Genomic DNA, 22,419 nt, shown 5'->3' on the forward strand with positions numbered 1-22,419 from the left:
GACCTTTGCTCTTGATCAGTTTACTTTTGCTTTGATTCGACCACTCCCACCTTTTGGTAATCATTGCTTTGGTCATGCTTTGTCTTCAGGATTGTACTGGTAAAGCCATGTTCCAGTTCTTTAAAGAAATGCTTCAGGATCTTGATCCCACTTGTCTAAAATTTCAAAAGTGCTGCTCTTGTCTGCAGCTGGTCTGAGCACAACAATATTGGCACCCATCAAGAGGAACATTTGCTCAACTTTAATTTTTCAGTCAGGATTGTGTAAGTTGAGCTAATTGAGATGTCTATGCTGTTAGCTGTTATTTCTGCTGTTCATAATTGGTCCTCTTTAGTTAGGGCACAAACAAGATTATTTCCTCACAAATTGATGTGAGTGGTCTGCTGCTATGGTCTTCATCTTCAATATCATCTCATCTCTTCCTAAAATAAGTTTTCCATTTATAGACTGCTGATCTCTTTGGGACATGGTCCTCACAAACTTTTTGTAAAACATCAATGACTTCACTATTCTTCCACCCAAACTTCAATGACTTCACTATTCTTCCACCCAAGCTTCAATGACTTCACTATTCTTCCACCCAAGCTTCAATGACTTCACTATTCTTCCACCCAAGCTTCAGTGGCTTCACTATTCTTCCACCCAAGCTTCAATGGCTTCACTATTCTTCCACCCAAGCTTCAGTGACTTCACTATTCTTCCACCCAAGCTTCAATGACTTCACTATTCTTCCACCCAAGCTTCAATGACTTCACTATTCTTCCACCCAAGCTTCAGTGACTTCACTATTCTTCCACCCAAGCTTCAATGGCTTCACTATTCTTCCACCCAAGCTTCAATGGCTTCACTATTCTTCCACCCAAGCTTCAGTGACTTCACTATTCTTCCACCCAAGCTTCAGTGACTTCACTATTCTTCCACCCAAGCTTCAATGGCTTCACTATTCTTCCACCCAAGCTTCAATGGCACTATTCTTCCACCCAAGCTTCAGTGACTTCACTATTCTTCCACCCAAGCTTCAATGGCTTCACTATTCTTCCACCCAAGCTTCAATGGCTTCACTATTCTTCCACCCAAGCTTCAATGACTTCACTATTCTTCCACCCAAGCTTCAGTGACTTCACTATTCTTCCACCCAAGCTTCAATGGCTTCACTATTCTTCCACCCAAGCTTCAATGGCTTCACTATTCTTCCACCCAAGCTTCAATGACTTCACTATTCTTCCACCCAAGCTTCAATGACTTCACTATTCTTCCACCCAAGCTTCAGTGACTTCACTATTCTTCCACCCAAGCTTCAGTGACTTCACTATTCTTCCACCCAAGCTTCAGTGACTTCACTATTCTTCCACCCAAGCTTCAGTGACTTCACTATTCTTCCACCCAAGCTTCAGTGGCTTCACTATTCTTCCACCCAAGCTTCAGTGGCTTCACTATTCTTCCACCCAAGCTTCAGTGGCTTCACTATTCTTCCACCCAAGCTTCAGTGACTTCACTATTCTTCCACCCAAGCTTCAGTAACTTCACTATTCTTCCACCCAAGCTTCAATGGCTTCACTATTCTTCCACCCAAGCTTCAATGGCTTCACTATTCTTCCACCCAAGCTTCAATGACTTCACTATTCTTCCACCCAAGCTTCAGTGACTTCACTATTCTTCCACCCAAGCTTCAGTGACTTCACTATTCTTCCACCCAAGCTTCAGTGACTTCACTATTCTTCCACCCAAGCTTCAGTGGCTTCACTATTCTTCCACCCAAGCTTCAGTGACTTCACTATTCTTCCACCCAAGCTTCAATGACTTCACTATTCTTCCACCCAAGCTTCAGTGACTTCACTCTTCTTCCACCCAAGCTTCAGTGACTTCACTATTCTTCCACCCAAGCTTCAGTGACTTCACTGTTCTTCCACCCAAGCTTCAATGGCTTCAGTATTCTTCCACCCAAGCTTCAATGGCTTCACTATTCTTCCACCCAAGCTTCACCATGGCTTTGATGTTTGTTCTTGCTTCTATTTTAGCAGAATTCATGTTATTCTGTGTCAGGGCTCTTTTCGAACCGATGTTTCATCCTTTTCAGTGCCTCAGAATAGATCTTGTTCAGACATGTTATAACAAGTTAGCATGAGTTTATTTTGGTGCAAAAACATTTGAAGTCCATGGATAGTTTTTCATGACACACGTTTTCCATTAACCTTTTTTTTTTTTTTTGAGATGAAGTCTGGCTCAGTCTCCCAGGCTGGAGTGCAGTGGCGCGATCTCGGCTCACTGCAAGCTTCGCCTCCCGGGTTCTCGCCATTCTCCTGTCTCAGCCTCCTGAGTAGCTGGGACTACAGGCGCCCGCCACCACGCCTGGCTAATTTTTTTTCTATTTTTTAGTAGAGACGGGGTTTCACCATGTTAGCCAGGATAGTCTCGATCTCCTGACCTCGTGATCCGCCTGCCTCGGCTTCCCAAAGTACTGGGATTACAGGCTTGAGCCACCGCGCCCGGCTGTGAACTTTTTGAAGAGCCCCTCATATAAAGGAAATGAAATCGGCATGTCTAAGCGATGTCTGTACCCTCATGTTCATTACAATATTCATGATAGCTAAGATATGCCAAAAGCCTGAGTGTCCATCAATGAATGAATGAATAAAGAAAACGTGGTATATACACAGTGGAGTATTATTCAGCCATAGAAAGAAAGAAATCTTACCATTTGTGACAACATGGATGAACTTGGAGGGCATTATGTTAAGTGAAATAAGCCAGGCACAGAAAGACAAATACCACAGGATCTCACTTAAATGTGGCAGCTAACAAAGTTAAACTCATAGAAGTAGAGAACAGAATCTTGTTCAGATTGGTAACCATAACAGATGGTTATCAGGGCCTGGAGTCAGGGAGGTTGAGGTCATATTGGTCAAAGCATACAAAATTTCCAGTTAGAAAGGAGGAAGAAGTTCAAGTGATCTATTGTACAACATAGTGACTATAGCTAAACAATGTAATGTATTTTTGAAAATTGCTGTCGTGTGTGGTGACTCACACCTGTAGTCCCAGCACTTTGGGAGGCCAAGGCGGGTGGATCACATGAGTTCAGGAGTTCAATACTAGCCTGGTCAACATGGCGAAACCCCGTCTCTACGAAAAGCACAAAAAATCACTGGGCGTGGTGGTGGGCCCCTGTAATCCCAGCTACTTGGGAGGCTGAGGCAGGAGAATCACTTGAACCCCAGTGGGGGCGGAGGTTGCGGTGAGCTGAGATCGTGCCACTTTACTCCAGCCTGGGCGACAGAGCGAGACTCCGTCTGAAAAACAAAAAACAAACAAACAAACAAAACCAAAATTACCAAGAAAGTAGATTTTAAGTGTGTTATGACAAAAATAAGATAATGCATATGTTAATTTGCTTGATTTAGCCACCCCACAATCAAAATAACATGTACATGATAACTATAGTTGTCAAGTTTTATTTGTCAATTAAGAAATAAATAAATGTTGAAGTAAAAAATATGCAGATTCTCAAATCTTTTCTCAGTTGGTCGTAGGTGAGGCCTAGGAATCTGCATTTGTAACAAGCGCCCGTTTCAGAAGCACGTGGTCTACCAACCAGCTTTTCACAGACATTATTCACTACGGTTAAAAATGTTTGCTTCTTTTTGAAACAGTTTTTTTTTTTAAGTTCTAAGCCATCATGGATTAATATAATAAAAATGAATTGCTTGATAAGTAAATATTTAAACAGAAAATATAAAATATAAGCCCCATTTTTTATTAGACTTAAAAGACATAAAATGACTCTGCCAAGCTGCTATACAAGTATATCAAAATTCTTACCCTCAGTTTCTGGACTTGCCTGTTTATGGACCACATTTGTGGTAGTAATATGCTTGAAAAACTAAAGGACTTGCATCAGTAAAATAATAGACCCAGGCACAAATGAAAGGGAACTCAGTGATTTGTATTTGTTTTTAGTAACCTCACTTTTTTTCATTAAAAAAGATCTGAGTCCTGTGTACATCACTACAAACAAAGGCTTAGAAAATGGTGTATGGGCTTATTTGCCTGTCCTGACATGAAAACCAACTGAGTACCCAAGTTTTATTTACCAAGGACTGAGGGAAAAATTATGGGAGGAAGAATAAATGGTAGTTACAGTGAAGGAGAACAAGATTAATGACTGAGGACTCCAGGAGAAAAAAAAAAGGAAGTGAAAAAATAAAGTCGGAAGTTACTGGGTGTTAACACTGAATCTAGTCATGATATTGGCACAGTCACTGATAACTTTCCCATGTCTACTAAGTGTCACTTTGACCTTAATTCTCTGAGGATGATCATAGTTGATGTCTCTTTTTCTTAGTACTTACTGGGATAACCTATATCCATCTCTGAGGACAAATAATCAGGCATTTGTGAGGAGGATTTTGAAAGTAAAGCTACTCAATCTGTCATTTGTGGACGTTATGGAGAGCAGAGCTATCCTCTCTGGTGGACTGAGATGAGAGAGTCTGTATGAACCAGTACACCCAAAATAATTAATAGTTAACTCCCTAATGACTTCAAAAATCAGTAGTCAAACCTCCCATTTGGGTGGAATGTTCAAATCAGAGTCAAAAATCTCACACATTGCTAATTTTCATTATTTCCTTTTTAATCTATTTTTCCTAATTCCCTTGTCATATAACTGTTGAAGAAATCTGGTCATCTGTTCTACAGTGTCCACATTCTGAGTTTTGTTGATTGAATTCCAATGGTTTGCTTAAAATGCTTTTTTCCCTCATATTTTCTACAAAACGGTGGTTAGGTCTAGACCAGCACTGTCCAACAGAATTGTAATTCAAGCCACATATGTAATTGCAAATTTTCCAGTAGATACCTAAAGAGAGTACTAAGAAACAAATGGAATTAATTTCATGATAGCTTTATTAAAGATAACTGACATAGAACAAACTGAACATATTTAAAGTGTACAATTTGAAATCATCACCAGAATCAAGATATTGAATATATCCACCACCCCCATGAAAGCTACTTGTGACATTTGTGCATAAGTCTTTTATGGACACAATCTTTCTTTTCTTTTGAGTAAGTACCTAGGAGTGAAATGACTGGGTCATACAGTAGGTATAGGTTGAAGATTTTGGAAAACAGCTAAACTCTTTTCCAAACTGGGTCTACCATTTGACATTCCCACCAGCAGTAAGTCAGATCGATTTTAATATTATGTAGTGTTTTAACTCAGTATATCCACAATATTATCATTTTAATATATACTATATTGAAATGTTATTAATAAAATATTTTACTTTTTATACGAAGTATTCAAAATCCCATGTGTATTTTACCCTTATAACATATCTCAGTTCAATTAGCCACATTTCAATTGCTTAGAAAATATTGTACAGGGCCAATCTAGATGCTTTATCTGATTGCTGTTTTTTTTTTAAGACCAACATGCATAATTGTGGGTGTTTGCTTCTATAGACAAGTCTCTGGTATTTCCCTTTTGTGATATTTAGTTTATTTCGTGGATGCAGATGCTGACAAACTGAATTATACCTTATAAGGCCTTCATCAGTATTTTATGTAATGCTTTAAGCAGAAACTAATTTTTTTTCTAGATTCATCGTTTCTTTGAGGATTGAAAAATGTTATTTCTTCTTTATTTATTAGCTGAAATGCTTGGAAAACAACAAAAAACCCTTAGCCACATCAACAATTTGTTTATCTTAAGTATAGTTTGTGTAGGTAAATCAAGAGAAATGTTCAATTCTTTCTCTTTATTTACCAATTGCCATTTTTTGTTATTATTCTTTCTGGCTTTATTAAAGTATAATAGACAAATATAAATTGTACATATTCAAGGTATACAATATGAAGACTTAATATATGTGTACATTGTGAAATGATTACCACAAATAAATTAATGAACACATCCATCATCACAATTGGTTACCATTGTGTGTGTGTGTGTGTGTGTGTGTCTGTGTGTGTATGGTAAGGACACTTAAATATTTACATTTTTATAATTATAAATTGATCCTCTAGCATCTTCCAAAGGAAAACAACAAAGAATTTTAAAAAATGTATCTTTATAAACTCATGGATTTCAACATGTTTGATGTGTAATTATTTAATTGTTGATGTTCAAGTTGTTCCATCTTTGGACAGTGAAAACTTTTCCAAATGAGTTCCTATGTCATTTTGATACAAATGAAGAGTTTACGATAGCATCGTTGTCTTCTGGTATGACAAGATGTTCCAGGCTAATCTTGTACATTTCTTTGATCAGCCATCTCCAAGGAGTCCTGGTTACTCCAGTTACAAATGGTATTTAGGGACCACAATCTGAGCACTAGAGGTGTTCATTGCTACTGAGATGATAATCGTTTCTCAGTTTTTGAGTAAACAGAACCAGGAAATGTATATTTTTTCCCTAAGAAAAAATACATCACAATACCATACAAATTACTTCAAATTCAATTTTAAGATATAAGACTTAAGTTTAACCTCTTTGATTTAATGTTTTTTTCAGAGAAATTTTGCTTTATCCACTTCTGTTTCTTCATTCTCCCTGTCAGAAGACTTTAAGAAGGGTTCTGACATATCTTTCATTTAAAAATGTAAGCACTTATATATATATGTGTGTGTGTGTAAGTGTGTATTCCCTGTCTCTTTTTTTACATAAATGGCACCACAGTATGCATATTGTTCTTCACTCTTGCTTTCTTGCAATGTATCCTGGAGAACACCATAGCTTATAGTCTTTTACAGATGTATAGTATTTCATTGTGTGGATATACCATTGTTTATTCACCAATCCCATATTAATAAGCATTCGAATTGCCTCCTTTCTTTCTGCATTACAAAAGCACTAGCATAAATAACCTGTGTATGTATCTTTTCATATCTTGCCAGCCAGGATATTTTTGAGATTGCATCCCAGAGGTAGGATTCTTGGATCAATGGCCATATGGATATACAATTTTGGCAGGTGTTGCCAAATTCCTGTACACAGGGATCGTGCTATTTGCATTCCCACCAGCAAAGCACAAAACTACTTGTTTCTCTACAACCTCATCAATGTATTATGAAAATATTTCTATTTTGCCAATCTAATAATGACAACTGATATCCTCATGTAGTTTTAATTAGTTTTTTTCTATGAAGAGCAAAATTGACCATCTTTTCACATTTTAAGGACCATTTACATTTTTTTTTTTCTGTGAACAATTGCTTCTATATTATCCTGTTTGGTGTTCTTTGAGTTATTGCTCTTTTTCTCTATTTTATAAAAGTTCTTTATACATTAGGAATATTAGCACTTTTCTGTGGTTAATTTTCAAATATGTTTCTCAGTTTTTATTTGTCACTTATCAATAAACAATTTGCTTTCAAAACTTTTTGCTATAAATTTTTTCTAAAGATACTCTATCTTGTCAAATTTATAACTTTTTTCTTTTCTTTTTGTTTTTTTTTTTTTTATTATACTTTAAGTTCTAGGGTACATGTGCACAACGTGCAGGTTTGTTACATATGTATACATGTACCATGTTGGTGTGCTGCACCTGTGAACTCATCATTTATATTAGGTATATCTCCTAATGCTATCTCTCCCTCCTACCCCCTCCCCACAATAGGATCCGGTGTGTGATGTTCCCCTTCCTGTGTCCAAGTGATCTCATTGTTCAATTCCCACCTATGAGTGAGAACATGCGGTATTTGGTTTTCTGTTCTTGTGATAGTTTGCTGAGAATGATGGTTTCCAGCTGCACCCATGTCCCTACAAAGGACACGAACTCATCCTTTTTTATGGCTGCATAGTATTCCATGGTGTATATGAATTTTGAATCATAGAAAATTTATCCTGTAGTGAAACTGATTTATATTTTCTTCCATACTCATATAGATTTTATATTTTACATATTTAAGTCTCTCTTGTATTTTACATATATCTTAATATACCAAAAAAAGAGTAAATTCAGTTTTTATCTTTTTTCCATATGGCTACTCATTTATTCAAGTACCACTTTTAAAAAAGTTAATGATTTCCCCGCCAATTTGAGATGCTATCCTTATTGTACACTAAATTTCTATATACATTTGGGTCTGTTTCAGGATTTGTTGTTTTGTTCTGTTGGTATTTTTGTCTGTTTAAGAGTCAATGCTATGAGGCTTTATAATATGTTTTAACATATGCTAAGGCTAGACTTCTCTCCTGGCCTTATATTTTCCCAGAAATTTTCTTCCTAGTTTTTTCAAATGATAATCTAACATCTAATAAATATCAGGATGAAAAATATAAACCTACACACTAAATTACTTGTCCACCATGATTGACATAAAAATTATGAGTTTTTAAAGTAGAATAAATATGGGTTGAAAATGTATGCAAAAAACTTCCATGAAATTAGAAGCAGAATTAAAAAGCAGTATAAGTGATATTTTTAAAAATCAAGAAGGTAAAAATAAAGACATACTTAAAACAAATTATTGAATGAAAAATTAAATATCAAGTTAATATGTCTACAGAAGTCAAACAAATATATATAATATGTATAATAATACTTATAATACTATTTATTTACTAATAAGTCTATGGTAAATAACAGGTTCCAGATTATTTGAAAATGCAAAAGAAGGAAAATGATATTAAAATATTAACAGTAATAGTAAGTAATATGTCAATGAACTATAAAGAGCAAGAAATCAAAGTAAATATCATTAGACAGGAACAAGATATCTTAAATTTCATAGAGAATTATTTTATATTTGTAAAATTAGAATAACTAGTAAATAACTATAGTACTGAAACTATGATCCAAATAATACAGCAATGACATTTATGCATCAAAAAATGTTTAAAATATGTGGAGACAAATGACATAAACGTGATAGAAATGGGACATTTTGATTCTAAAAGTCATTCTGGAAGAAAAAGTAAGGGAACAGAAAAATTAAATAATTACAAAGTAAGATTAAAAGACATATTACACTTTGTACTGTTAAAAGCAAGAGTATATTTCTCCTGAAGCATATGTGAAGCATTTTCATAATAGGCCAAATATTCATATATATAAAACAGTAATACACAATAATTTATCATAATATTCAGTAGTATAATATTGTCTGCTTGTAATACAATAAAAATAGAAATAGATAATATAAACTTTAAATATTTTGACAACTCAGGCCCAAAAATGCTTTCTAAATAAGTATATGTTTTACAGAATTATGAAGAACATTTTAATTAAAATGTATGAGATGCATAAAAAGTATAATTAGAAAAAAATTATTGTCTTAAAGGCTTTTGGCATTCAATAGTAAACATATTTAAAATTATTTGTCCTATATGAGAATTTTAAAACAATAAAATTGCGACTTACAGTGAACAAATATTCTTATTAGAGGATGGGGTAAGGGAGATAAACTATAAAACCAGAAATTATCTGACCATTGTAATCAATAAGTAACTGAAGCAAAATTAGAAGTTGGAAAGGGAATAGCATATAGAGATTTAATATTTATTACCTATGGTAATAAATTTTGAAATTGTATATGCAGCAGACAATTGCATTAAAAAGAGGGATATGAACAGATAACTTATAAAAGAAATACAACTATTTTAATATCAGAAAAATGTTCCATTTCAGTTGTAACTAAAGAAATGCACGATAAAATAATACAGCATTTTGTTTTTAAAGTGGTTAATAGAGTCGAATGAAAATATCCAATGCTAATGATGACATGATATTTTCATATTTTGCTGCTGACTGTATATTTTCACAATCTTTTTTGGAGACAATTTCGTAACATGTACTAAGAGTTACAAAACTATTCATATTGTTTGCATAATTCTTGGGGAGTATTTTTAAGATTAAAACACTTTGAGAAATTGGGGGATGACTATTCTTGCACTCTTTGCTGGATTTACGTCAAGGTAGTTTTAGGAATTGCTTAAGTGGAAAAGGGATTCCGTATAGTCACTCAGGAACTGGCTCAAAGGACAGTTTGTGGTCAGTGCCAAACCACAGAAAGGGAGTGAGCTCAGATAATGATAAAAGAAAGACCAGTGCCAAGACTCAACCCAGGGATGAGGAGTGCAGGTCTTACGAGTAGAGGAGCCTTTGGAACCACCACATTGGGCCATTTTCCCTCCCCGAGCCCTGGTAGATGGTAGTCCACAGCCTGTGCTTTGGAGACTGACTAGCAAGGTTTGAATCCTGGCTTATTAGCTCTGTGTAACTCTGTATAAACTTGCTGTGATTCAATTACCCCTTTCATAAGGTAGAGGTAATATAGTGCCTGGAGTTGTTGATAGGACTAATGAGATAGTATATATCAGATATGCACAGCTCAGTGCCTGGCATAATTTGATCACTAGATAAACCTTGGGTCTTATTTGTTGCAATATATCTGCCAGAGACTCTAGAGGTCTGGTTCTAGCCTACCACTAACTAGCCAGTTGAGTTTTTACACATCAGTTAATCTTTCAGAGAGTTGAACTGGATTAGATGGTCTCTCAGGTCCCTCTAGACTTAGAAATTTGTTGATGAGACAGTCCTGTCTAGCCTAGTGCTTAAGAACTTGAACTACTGGAGCCAGACATGCCTACATATGAATCCCAGCTACTGGTTTTGCTAGCAATGTGATTTGGGGTATATTATTTAATGCTTCTGTGCCTCAGTTTTATCATTTGCAAAATGGGACTCATAAGAGCGCCTACATCATAGGATTGTTGTGAGGATCCAAGAGATGCTAGAAGTAAGATGCAGAGCCAAGTGGCTTGCAAAGATAAGGGTTCACTAGAAGGTAGGTTGGTGTAAAAGCAATTGCAGTTTTGCCATTAAGAGTAAATGTAATAGCTGTTAGGTTGGTGCAAAAGGAATTGTGGTTTTGCCATTAAACTGCAATTACTAATAGCTCTTATTATTATGGTTTGAACATGGTTAGAATTATACTGCCACAGTTTCTGGGCATTGGTAGGGACATTAGAAATATAATCATTCTGATTTCAAACATTCTATCCATTGTTCACATGAACTATAATCTGTGCTGAGAATTCAAATACTATTTCGCAGTAAAATTTCTTGCTACTAGTTAGGTACAGAATTCTGAGTAATCCCAATACGCTTTGAGTTTTGGCTCAGAAAATAAGGTTAGTCTTCTTAGCAATCGCTCGCTATGCATTTAAACCATGGCTAGAGGACAGCCAGATGGATGTTAGGCAGAAATGAGGGTCAAGGATGATAACATCCTATGGAAAATATGACAGGATAAATGGAACTAGACCCACTAATGGAACCCATTAGGTGGAACTCCACTGAAATGGTTCATGTTTGAAATTATCCAGTTCTAGGAAAACTTGTTGGGACTGATACTACCACCACTAGCAGTATAACAATGATGTTCTTGGCAACCAAGGATTCATTATTTTATGGCATGAGATTTCCTCTCTGCCTTCTACCAACATATTAGGATATAAAATAACTTCTAATCTCACTCCTTAACCTTATGCACCATATTTGGTGTTGGAGATCCCCAAAGGGCAAATCACACAGCTACTCCTATTCTGAAAACAGATTTGAATGATGGTGAAGACATGTGAAATGGTCATGGGCCTTAAAGAATTCCATTAGTGTTATTGATGTACCACATTATGTACTTTTAATAGGATCATTAGCCAAATAATAGAATACTAAAATTTTAAAGCTTGAGCAAAGCTTAGAGGTAAACGAATCCAAATCATTTATTTTACAGATGAAGACAATGAGACTGACAGGTGAAGTGACTTTCTCAAAGTCACTTGGTGCTGTAGTGGCAGGGCTGGGGCTGGTATCCAGACCCAGACTCTGCACACATGCCTGTCCTTATTGATGCTTGAAGACCATAAGCTTTCTTACATTTCATGAGGACACCACAGGATAGTGATTATCTAGGGAGTGAGAAATGTTTATGATGTTTATAAATTCAAGTGAAACATACTGTAGATTAACAAAGCAAGGGCTCTTTCCTTATCCACTCTTACAATATTAATGAGCCTTTCAGTGGGTGGAGGAGAATCTCAGAATTGCAAAATGATGGATATCAGCCCTGAAGCTAAATAGTGAAAGGCTCAGGAACTCGCTAGAGACGATAGAAACATTTCCACTGTATCCCTTAATTCAACACAATGTTCTAAAATCGAATTTTTAATTCCATTGAAAAATTATATATGAGAGAAGGAAAGAAGAAAACATTGACTCACTGTAAGTAGCCCAAGGAAGCAAGAGTGACAGCCTGCTGACTACAACAATCACAGTGGGAACATGGAGTGCCCAGTGTTTAATGTAGGAGAGAATATGACCTTCCATTAAAATATTCAAAATTTTAAAAATCCAGAACATTGTATTTATGTAAAGATTAAGTGGGACTGTTTCTGCGGTTTTAGTTTCCTGTGAGTTTTTGGAATGAAAATTGAACTCAGGTCTGTCTGACTCTGGAGGCTCCAAGTTTCTTACAGAAACTTATAAGAGAAAGATGAGTAGGAGCCAGCACAACCTCATCAATGAAACGTGACCCGGAGTCAAGGCCCTGCTGATGCTCATCATCTCCCTCCTTAGTTACTCATTCTAGGTTCAATTCAACCTCGGCTGACAACCCAGCTGACGTTAGCGGTTTACTTGATGAGGTGACCTGGGCCATCATACCTGAAGGGAGCTCAACTCCTGGTCACCATGTCCTTCTCAGGCCATGACTGCTGCATTTATTTATTTACTGTTATAACAGGGCAGGGGAGTTCTAAGAGACACCCTAGTGTATCATATGAATGTCAAAATGAAGGCCTCCCTGCCTGTGCATATAGGAGCAGACCTACGTCCTCTTCATGATGCAGGTCAATGACCCCTGCAGCAGGATCAGCGTTTTTCTTGACTGCTGACCTCCCAGCATGTGAAATCAGAAGTAACTGGGCATAGCTATCATTTAAATAAAAAATAATTTTTAAAATAAACTCTTTTGAGGTATAATTTACATGAAATTAAATGCATGTGCATTAAGGGTATAGCTTGATGAGTTTTGACTCATCACCATCAAAATTAAAATCAGGAATATTTCCATTATTTCAGAAAGCTCCCTCATGTCCACTTGTATTCAATTACCACCTGCCCCCTGGGAATCCCCACCTCCAATCCCAAGAAACTACTAATCTTCTTTCTGTCACTATATGTCTACATAAAAGCTTGCCTTTTCTAGAATATTAATATTAATGGAATTATATAATATGGAGTCTTTTGTGTCTAGTTTCTTTTGCTCAGCATAATGTTTTTAAAAATAATTTTAAGTTCCAGAATACATGGGCAGGATGTGCAGATTTGTTACATAGGTAAACGTGTGCCATGGTGGTTTGCTGCACCTATCAACCCATCACCTAGGTAGTAAGCCCCATATGCATCAGCTATTTATCCTGGTGCTTTGTCTCCTGCAGCCCCCTACTCCCCAGACAGGCCCCAGTGTGTGCTGTTCCTCTCCCAGTGTCCATGTGTTCTCATTGTTCATCCCTCACTTACAAGTGAGAACATGCGGTGTTTGGGTTTCTGTTCCTGCATTAGTTTGCTGAGGATGATGGCTTCCAGTTCCATCCTGGTCCCTCAGAGGACATGATCTCATTCCTTTTTATGGCTGCATAGTATTCCATGGTGTACAGGTACCACATTTTCTTTATCCAGTCTATCATTGATAGGCGTTTGGGTTGATTCCATGTCGTTGCTATGGTGAATAGGGCTGCAATGACCATACGCATGCATATATCTTTAAAACAGAATGATTTATATTCCTTTGGCTATATGCCCAGTAATGGGATGGCCGGGTCAAATGGTATTTCTGGTTCTAGATCCTTGAGGAATCACCACATGGTCTTCCACAACGGTTAACCTAATTTACACTCCCACCAACAGTGTAAAAGCGTTCCTATTTCTCTACAGCCTCGCCAGCATCTCGTTTCTTGACTTTTCAGCATTCTGACTGGCATGAGATGGTATCTCATTGTGGTTTTGATTTCCATTTCTCTAATGGTCAGTGATGTTGAGCTTTTTAAAATAATCAGCGTAATGTTTTTAAGGTTCATTCATGTCATTGCATGTGCTTGTGGCATGTTCCCTTTTACTGCTGAGAAGTATTCCACTGTAAGGACATACCACAAGATGTTCAACTATTTACCTGTTGATCAATGCGTAGGTTGTTTCTAATTTGGCCTATGATGAATAAAGCTGCTAAAAATACTTGCATCTTTGGGTGGACATATGTTCTCATTTTTCTTGGGTAAACACCTAGAAGTGGAATTGCTGGGTCATATGATAAGTGTATGCTCAACTTTATAAGAAGCTACCAAACCATTTTCTAAAATGGTTGTGCCATTTTACGTTCCAAGCAGCAATGCTGAAAAGTCCCCATGAGCTGGCTCTTTCTTTTTTCCAGATTCTGAAGGCAGAAGCTTAGATAACTGATCGTAGACATCTTTTCTTTTCTAAATATAAGTTCTAAATTCTTCTCTGAATACTGCTTTTGCTGCATACAACATTTCTGATAGGCTGGTGTTTATTATTATTTAACTAAACATATTTTTAAATTTTCTTCGTGATTTTTTTCTTTGAACCACAGATTATTTAATAGTGGATTGTTTACTTTCTAAATATTTGTAGATTTTCCAAGGCATCTTTCTGTTACCCATGTCTAAGTTAATTCTGTTGTGGTCAGAGACCATATTTTGTATGATTCCAATTCTTTTAAAGTTATTAAGACTTGTGTTACGAAGCAGTGTATGGTCTATATTAGTGAATGTTCATTTGCACTTAAAAAGAGTGTGTGTTCTGCTTTTGTCATGTGTAGTGTTGTATAAAAATCAATTATGTTAAAATAGTTATCTTGCAAAGCAGAGGTAGATGCATCTTTCATGAGCGAGGAAAGCAACACTTCTTTCAATAGAGGAGTAGGCCACTTCTCAAGGTGCAGAGAGGTCAAGGAACCTGGGAGCTCAAGATTTCCAAAGGGCAGAAACCTGTGTTCCCAACCTAAGCCTCGGGGTTTCATTCTTTCCCAATAAAGGTTCTGAACTTGCCACAACACTTACTGGACTGATGAATTCAATCTTCTTGGCGCCCCATTCTCTGTATAATGAATTCCTGGACCTGATCCTCAGCTTTCTCCCCCATTTAGCTGCAGGAGATGAGGGTCTCTGTATATGCTGCAAAGGAGCACCCTGGCTTTCATACCAAGCCAAAATCACTAGCAGCGTTTCCATGTCTTTCTCTGAGGCATCCATAGCACTCAGCAATAACCATCTCACTCTGTAATCCTTATAATTACTATTTCCCCCAAGTCTCTCTAATGCTTGGTGGCACTGTACCTATTAGCACGTTCCCTTCCATTTGTATTCCATTTCAGTTCACCACTGGTGAAAGGCTTAACAATAGCCCTGCTACCCTACCGCCTCCCAGCAGTGAGCAGTACTCTACCTGCTACTATCCAGTGGGTGGTCCAGCTCCCAAATGCCTACTTAAGAGCCTGGAAGCAAGTGAGGAAGTTGGAGAAGAGAAGCTGGACTCTGAGGCAGCTGCAACTCAGATTTGGCTGATCCAATAGGAGGCTCTAGAGTAGGGATGGCCCCCCATGATTGTCCCCCATTGAGGTCTTTGTACCCCCACACTAGCCGGCCTTTGGAGATGGGTTGCATCAGGGGAGGGAGCAAAACCTTGAGCAAGTCACCTCTCTTTGGCTGAAGGCAATGCCAAGAGAGGGACTCAGATGGGGACACTGGCTCACACTCCCAGCATCATCTGATGCTCCTGGCTGCTGAGGCAATGAACTCAGTGCTCCTGAAGCGGGTATCTGGATGGCACACTGCAACATTCACTACACCATTACTAACAGATAAATACTGAATGTTTTCAGCACTTGAAGAGTTCATTGATGATTTCCTGCTTTCTTGCTGCCACTTACAATATGACCAGTAAAAACAGGACAGAATATATAATCATGGTTTTTGCAGTACTCTTCCTGCAATCCAGGTAGAGCTTGTTAAAGATGAAGATTTCATTTATCCTTACCTCTCTCCAATTCTTATCCATAAGGTCACCAACTTTATCAATGCCACTCCCTTATGATTTTATGATGGAGTCGTCCTGTGGATCTCTGAAGGAAGTGCAGAGAAAAAGTAGTCTAGCCAGGGCTGTCATGTTCTGCAGTACAGGTTGTGCACTGCAGAATTGTACATGGAGGTTTTGAGTTAAGCAAAGGCCAGGGTAGATCAGGAATCATCTTTCTTATTGCAGAGACTTTTTTCTAGACAACCTAATTTCTATTAAGTTATGCCCAAACATTTCCTATAGGTTTTAGGATAAGTAATTCTTGGCTTTGATAATGAAAGTGGGAAGAAGAGGGAGAAAAAAATAGAAGCAAAGGAATATGGGTTTTTGTGTGAAGTCAGCTCAGATGGAGAAAGGATGAAGTGGGAAGATAGCATAAGGTGTGGCTTCACACAAGTCCCCATGAGAATGTATTTGGGATCATAGAGCTAATTATTTCATCACGAATACAGAGGAGGACAAGGACCCTTAGAAACTGCAGAGAACATTAATAGTGCAGAGTTGCCCCTTTCTGGGCTAAATGTGGTGAAGGCAAATCTAAGGAACATTCTCCATTTCAGTCTCAATTCCCCCAGGCTCTAAGTGAAAGAGGAGCTGTATTTACCCATCCAAAATGATGGGCAGATAGCTGTCTAGAGACAGTGTCACCGAGAGGGTGAGAAGGGCTGTAAAAGAGCAGATATGTTCACGTTTATGGCAAATTGTGCCAGAAAATAAATTCATCTTAATTATTATATGGCTGGCGCCCAGCCCACTTCCTATCTTCTTTTCAGAGGGACTTACTAGAAAATTTAACAGATGGGACTTGGAAACATGGCCCACACAATCTGAGACTAGGATGGAGGTGTGTATGAGGGAATTGTGAGAGCAGAAATAAAACCAAAAGAGGAAATAAGTTTTTATGTTAGACTATTAGGCTTCATTTTAGTGCTAACCCTGATCAATTGGTTGTTAGGAAATGTTGAGAACAGTGTGTTTAGTGGGAAAGACTGGCATTTATTAGTGATGTTTTCTCTCTCAGTTTTCTGTTATTACCTAACAAACAACCCAAAACTTAAGGGATAAAACCCAACCTTATTATGTATTCATGATTCTGTAGGTCAACAGTTGGCAGGTCTCAGCTGGGTGGTTCTTCTGCTGGTGGGACCCACGTGGGATCACTCATGTGGCTGCTGTCCTGTAGTGACTTGAGCTGGGTGTTATGAGATGAGCTTACTCACATGTCTGGCTGTGGGTGCTAACTCATGGCCTGACCTCCCTCTATGTGGTTCTCATCTGAAGGAGTCTAGTCCAGGCTCCTTCATAGGATGACTTATGTTCCAAAAGGGTGAGAGCAGAAGCTGCAAAGTGTTTTGTGGCCCAAGCTCAGAAGTTCCACAGTGCCACATCTGCTGCATTTTATTGGTCAAGTATGCCACACGTCCAGCACAGATTCAAGGAGTGTGGACAGACTGCATTTCACGATGAAAGAAACAGGAAAGTTACAGTGCAAATGGGCATGACTTCCTGGTGGATGAGAGATTTTTGTGGCCATCTTTGGAAATAATCTGTCACACATCTAAGGTTCGTGAAGACATGAGGGTCACGAGTAGGAGAGTCACAACACATGAATGAACCAGTCCTACCCTGTTAAGGGTCATCTTAACATCCCAATAAATTCCTATCACTCTGTAGGGACAAAAGCCAGTCGCTCCATCACTAGTGGGAGGTTTAAATGGCTGAATGAATTTTCAGACTTTTTTATATTGCTCATTTATATACAGCTGTTTTGGTGATTTTGAAATAAGGTTAGTGATACCATAACAAGGGCTTTTTAACGATCATTCTGCTAAATACACAACCGTAATAAATTTTGCTGTCATCTGCTTAAGTTAGAATTGTAAGTGGGCCAGGTATGGTGGCTCATGCCTGTAATCCTAGCATTCTGGGAGGCAAGGCAAGTGAATCACTTTAGCCCACGAGTTTGAGACCAGCCTGGGAAACACAGCGATACTCTATCTCTATAAAAAATTTTTAAAATTAGCTGGGTGTGGTGGCACAAACCTGTAGTCCCAGCTATTCAGGAGGCTGGGGTGGAAGGATTGTTTTGAGTCTGGGAGGTCGGGTTGTAGTGAGCCGAGATCGCGCCACTGCACTCCAGCCTGGGCAATAGCATGAGACCTCATCTCAAATAAGAGAGAGAAAAAAAAAAAATGAATCGTAAGTGAGCTTTAATATCCTTTGTCACTTTTATTTGAGAATCTAAAGCAAATAATCGAAACTCATGACTATTCCCAGTGGAAATAGCGTAACCATAGGAAGCATGGGCCTCTTTGTGAGAATTTGATCATTCTAATAATAAAAAGAGAAAGAAACATAGTGGGGATGAAAATGAATGTTTCCCACACACCTACCATGTGCCAGGCATGCTGCACATATTAATTCATTCACTCCTCCCAAAAATCCTAAGTATTAAGTAATACTATTACCTGTTTTACAGAAGAGAAATCTGAGGTTCGGTAAGGCAAATGACTTGTGAAAAGCTGATACCGAGGCAGACAGTTCGAAGGCCAGGATTCAATCTGAGTCTTCCGCTTGTCCTAGTGCCTTTCCAATATTTATTGATATTGATACATATTTTATACATATATTCAAATTACATACATCTTATCCTACTCTACAAACCACAATTGTATCATTTTCAGCTGCAACACAACTTTACAATTATCCTTTTAAATGGTGCATAATATTTTCATGTTTCTTTGATATGCTGGACCATACTTTCATTCACCATTACTCTGACTTGGACCTTGAGGTTGCTTATGCTAGAGCTCAGAACCATGAACTAGATCAAATCTGGCTTAACACAATTTCCAGGGATGTTGTAATTATTTTTCTGAACCAAACGTGTGAATAACGCGTCTGCGCCTTGTCAAGCGTTTTTGGTTTCTGTCATTTTCCTTGAAATGGTATTTATTAACAAGATTAGACCTGTTTCGATAATTGCAGGAGACTAAGTACATGAAATTAGGCACACATTTACATGCCTAATATTTCTACTCATTGCACCAAAACACCTCCCGCTTATTTTAAGGGTGGTTGCTTGCTCAGAAAAAACCTGCTTACATCGTAAGGCAGCATTTTCAGATTCACCAGGAAGGATGAGGGTCCAATGTCACAGAAGAGAGCTGGGAGAGAACGGCATGTAGGTCTCATCTCTAGCCAGCAGATGTCTCTATTTCATTGACCCTTCATTGCAGGTTCCTGCTGAATGGGAAGACTTGGGAGCAAAATCTATGAGTGGGAGTTGTCCCATCCTTTTGTCACCTCCCACCAGCCTGCAATTGCCCCTCCTCCACCCCTCCCCTAGCTTCCTGATTTGTGGCACAAAGGTAATTGAAACAGGAGTGCCATTTGAGTTTAAATACATTCTTTACCAAACCTGTTTGCAAAGTGGGAACGGTAACTGAAAGCAATCTTGACAGAGCCAAAGCTTTTTCTCTTTAAATAGCACCATACTCCGTACTAAAAGCTGTATTACTGAGTCATAACAATTAATTACGTTCAGAGGTGAGAAGACAGGATTTAACGCTCTAATGCGATTTGAATTTAGGCCGTTATCTCATCCCACTGCTATTTAAAACAAGATCACTTTTCCACGGAAGCATCTGCAACTAAGGATGGTTTCAGAGCTTAAGTCTGAAGACATCCCTGGTAACTGAATATTCCTGTTTTAGCTTCCTGGTTGGGGGGGTGGGGGTGGTTGGGGGGTGGGGTTTATAAGCATGTCTGGATTTTCTAGATTTTTGTAATGAATTGCACTTCTTTCTGCTTTGGGACTTGATAAAAGAGAACTAGGAGCTGGGAAGGTCATGAGGAATTTTGTAGGTGTGAAGGTGTGCAGGAGGAGTTACTGGAAAAGCAAACAGAGACCATATGACCAAGCATGTGAGGCACATGTCCATGCAGGGCTGCCATGCAAACACCTCATGAAAAGAGATTTATTAATAAGTTCAGAGCAAGTAGCAGGAACTGGAGAAGAAGCTGAGAAGGTTCAGATGGTTATCAGGCAGGAGTGGGAGGGTCCTGTGGATATCCAGGGAGACAGAGACAAGCTCTTCAGAGGCAGCTCTGTGGCTTTGCCAGAGGCTCCTAGAGGCACTGAGGTTCCTGGGTTTGCCAAGGCTGGTGGCACCAACATAGCAACCGCGGGGTCCAGAAGGATCTGCCCGGAATCCTGGATCTGAATCGCCATTGTGACTCCCCACAGTGTGACTCTGTGAACGCTGTGCTCCCCAAGCCTTGGGAGATAGGGGCTTCTGTCCCACGGAGAGTTGCTGGGAGAGTCTGACGAGCTAAGGGTTAGATTCTGGAGTGCTTCCATATCTGGAAATCATTATACTCATGCAGAATAAGGAAAATGGACAGATCCTCCTTCCAGACATGGAGTGTGGATTTTGACATTGCTTGGGTAGCTCAGGGCCCAAGCTGTGCAGCTATCTCAGCATGAAATGCCTTTCACACCCCTCTGCTCTCAGGACCCTGCCTTGTAGGAGCAAAGAGCCTCGGGCTCCCCACAAACATTGTGTTCTCTCTGCCGCTCTCTTAGGTCATTCTGTGTGGTGAGTTCTTCCCACCATGTTCTCCTCTCCCACTCTTCATCAGCTCCAGACTCAGCTTAGTATCCCTGACTTGCCAAGTGCCTTTAACCCTCAGCCCCAGACAGACGCTCTTTCCACTGCGTTTCCGTGGTCAGTTAGAGGCACAGGGCCAGATCTCCTGCCCTGAAGTCGTCTGACTGCACTCTCTAAGCCACTCACTGGCTGTGTGACCTGGACAAGTGACCTAAACCTTATAAGCCTCATTTGTTTGATCCACGTGGTGAAAATATTAATAGTTATTTTGCCGAGTTGTCAAGAGCACGGGAAGGGCTGGCCTGCTTAGGACAGGAGGTCATCTCATGGTGGCCAGCACTAGCCGGGGAGCCTCCAGGCCTGTGAGCCCAGAGTGGCTTTCCCTTGGGTTTTCAGAGCCTCCGGCTGCGCTTGGCAGATCTCAGGGTGAGTTAGTGATGCGGGAGTCTGCATGGCCCTCCTCACCCCTGTATAGGTTAGGAGTTGAGTCCTCTGCCCAGCATGAGGCATGGCCTCCTCATGGCCAACCCCTCTCATCTCTCAGGTCTTCCTCCAGGCATTCCCCAGGGCCCTCGTCTAAGCAGCTCTCCTCTCCCATTCTTCCCACATCTGCCCTGTTTTATCACCACCCGATATAGCACCGGCTTGTTGATGTGTTTGCTCAGTCACGACTCTCTCTCCAAAGCAGAAGGTAAGCTCCAGAGAGAAGGAACATTCTCTTGTCTTCTATTCTGCGTCGCTACATCCTCAGGACCCAGCATAGGGGCTAGAGCCTAATAGGTGCTCAGTTAACTGGCGTGGGAAGAATGAATGGAAGTGTCTCCCTAGCGCAGTGCCAAGCACAGCACAGGCACTTCGGAGATCTCTGTTATATGGAAACCTGGGACCTCCGGGGCTACGGTTTCTTTATTTAAGGAATTTCCCTCACCCCGCCACCCCCGCCACCCCCGCCACCCCCACCACCCCCGGCCCTTCCCCCATCAGCCAGTCTGTCCCTTTTCCCAGACCCCAACCCAATGGGGACTTCCTGCAGGGCAGGGACGGCTGTTCTAGCTTCCCCATTCACCCCTCACTAGGATTTAGAGTCCGCCGCGCTGCACCCCCGCCCCGCGCCGCCCCTGGGCGCCCGCCCCGGGCATGCTCAGAGCGCGCAGGTCCGGGCGGCGGCGGCGGGGGAGGAGAGAGCGGCCGCCCCTGCCGCCGCCGCGCGCTCGCCGGGGCCGGGCGGAGCTGCGCAGTCCTCTCGCAGCTGCGCCAGGACAGCCGGCGCGCGGCCGTGCCCACAAGTTGCCGGCAGCTGAGCGCCGCGCCTCCTCCTCCTGCTCGCAGACCCCTGCGCCCACCCGGCGGCGGTGGCCAGCGCCAGGACGCACATCCCGCGGACACCCACCCCAGATGTAAAGCGGAACATCAGCCCCTCGCCCCACGGCGCGATCGACAGACCCGCCAGCGTCTCCTCTGCCAAACCCCAGGACTGGAAGATGTGGCAGCCGGCCACGGAGCGCCTGCAGGTAAGGGGCACCCGAGAGGCCGGGGGCCAGCCTGGAGGAGGAGGTGCCCGGGCAGAGAAACCTAGGTTTGGCTTCTGCCTACTTTAGGGGATTTGCCCAAAACCATCTTGTAAGACGCATCGATGGCAACATGATGCTGTCGGTTTAACACAGCGCCAGGAACCCGGGGGTATGGGGATGATGAAACTGACA

The 22,419-nt window shown here is 40.2% G+C and overlaps 2 protein-coding genes across 2 annotated transcripts in view; both read left to right on the plus strand.

The window, feature by feature from the left end:
- The first annotated feature begins 21,853 nt into the window (after positions 1-21,853).
- LOC115893255 (atherin-like) lies at positions 21,854-22,135 on the plus strand. The gene has a single exon (XM_030916773.1). The coding sequence runs from the start codon at positions 21,854-21,856 to the stop codon at positions 22,115-22,117; it is 264 nt and encodes an 87-aa protein (XP_030772633.1). The 3' UTR covers positions 22,118-22,135.
- PID1 (phosphotyrosine interaction domain containing 1) overlaps positions 21,904-22,419 on the plus strand; it is a 263,447-nt gene continuing 262,931 nt past the window's right edge. Inside the window, exon 1 of the mRNA XM_010370771.2 lies at positions 21,904-22,227. Coding sequence (XP_010369073.1) covers positions 22,198-22,227 — 30 coding nt within the window. The 5' untranslated portion in view covers positions 21,904-22,197. The remainder of the gene's footprint in view (positions 22,228-22,419) is intronic.

This window comes from Rhinopithecus roxellana, chromosome 14 (genome assembly GCF_007565055.1).
Source record: "Rhinopithecus roxellana isolate Shanxi Qingling chromosome 14, ASM756505v1, whole genome shotgun sequence".
Taxonomy (NCBI): Eukaryota; Metazoa; Chordata; class Mammalia; order Primates; family Cercopithecidae; genus Rhinopithecus; species Rhinopithecus roxellana.

Bases quoted from the DNA above. Each gene is read 5' to 3' on its own strand.
- LOC115893255 (XM_030916773.1), top strand. From the start codon at position 21,854: ATGCTCAGAGCGCGCAGGTCCGGGCGGCGGCGGCGGGGGAGGAGAGAG.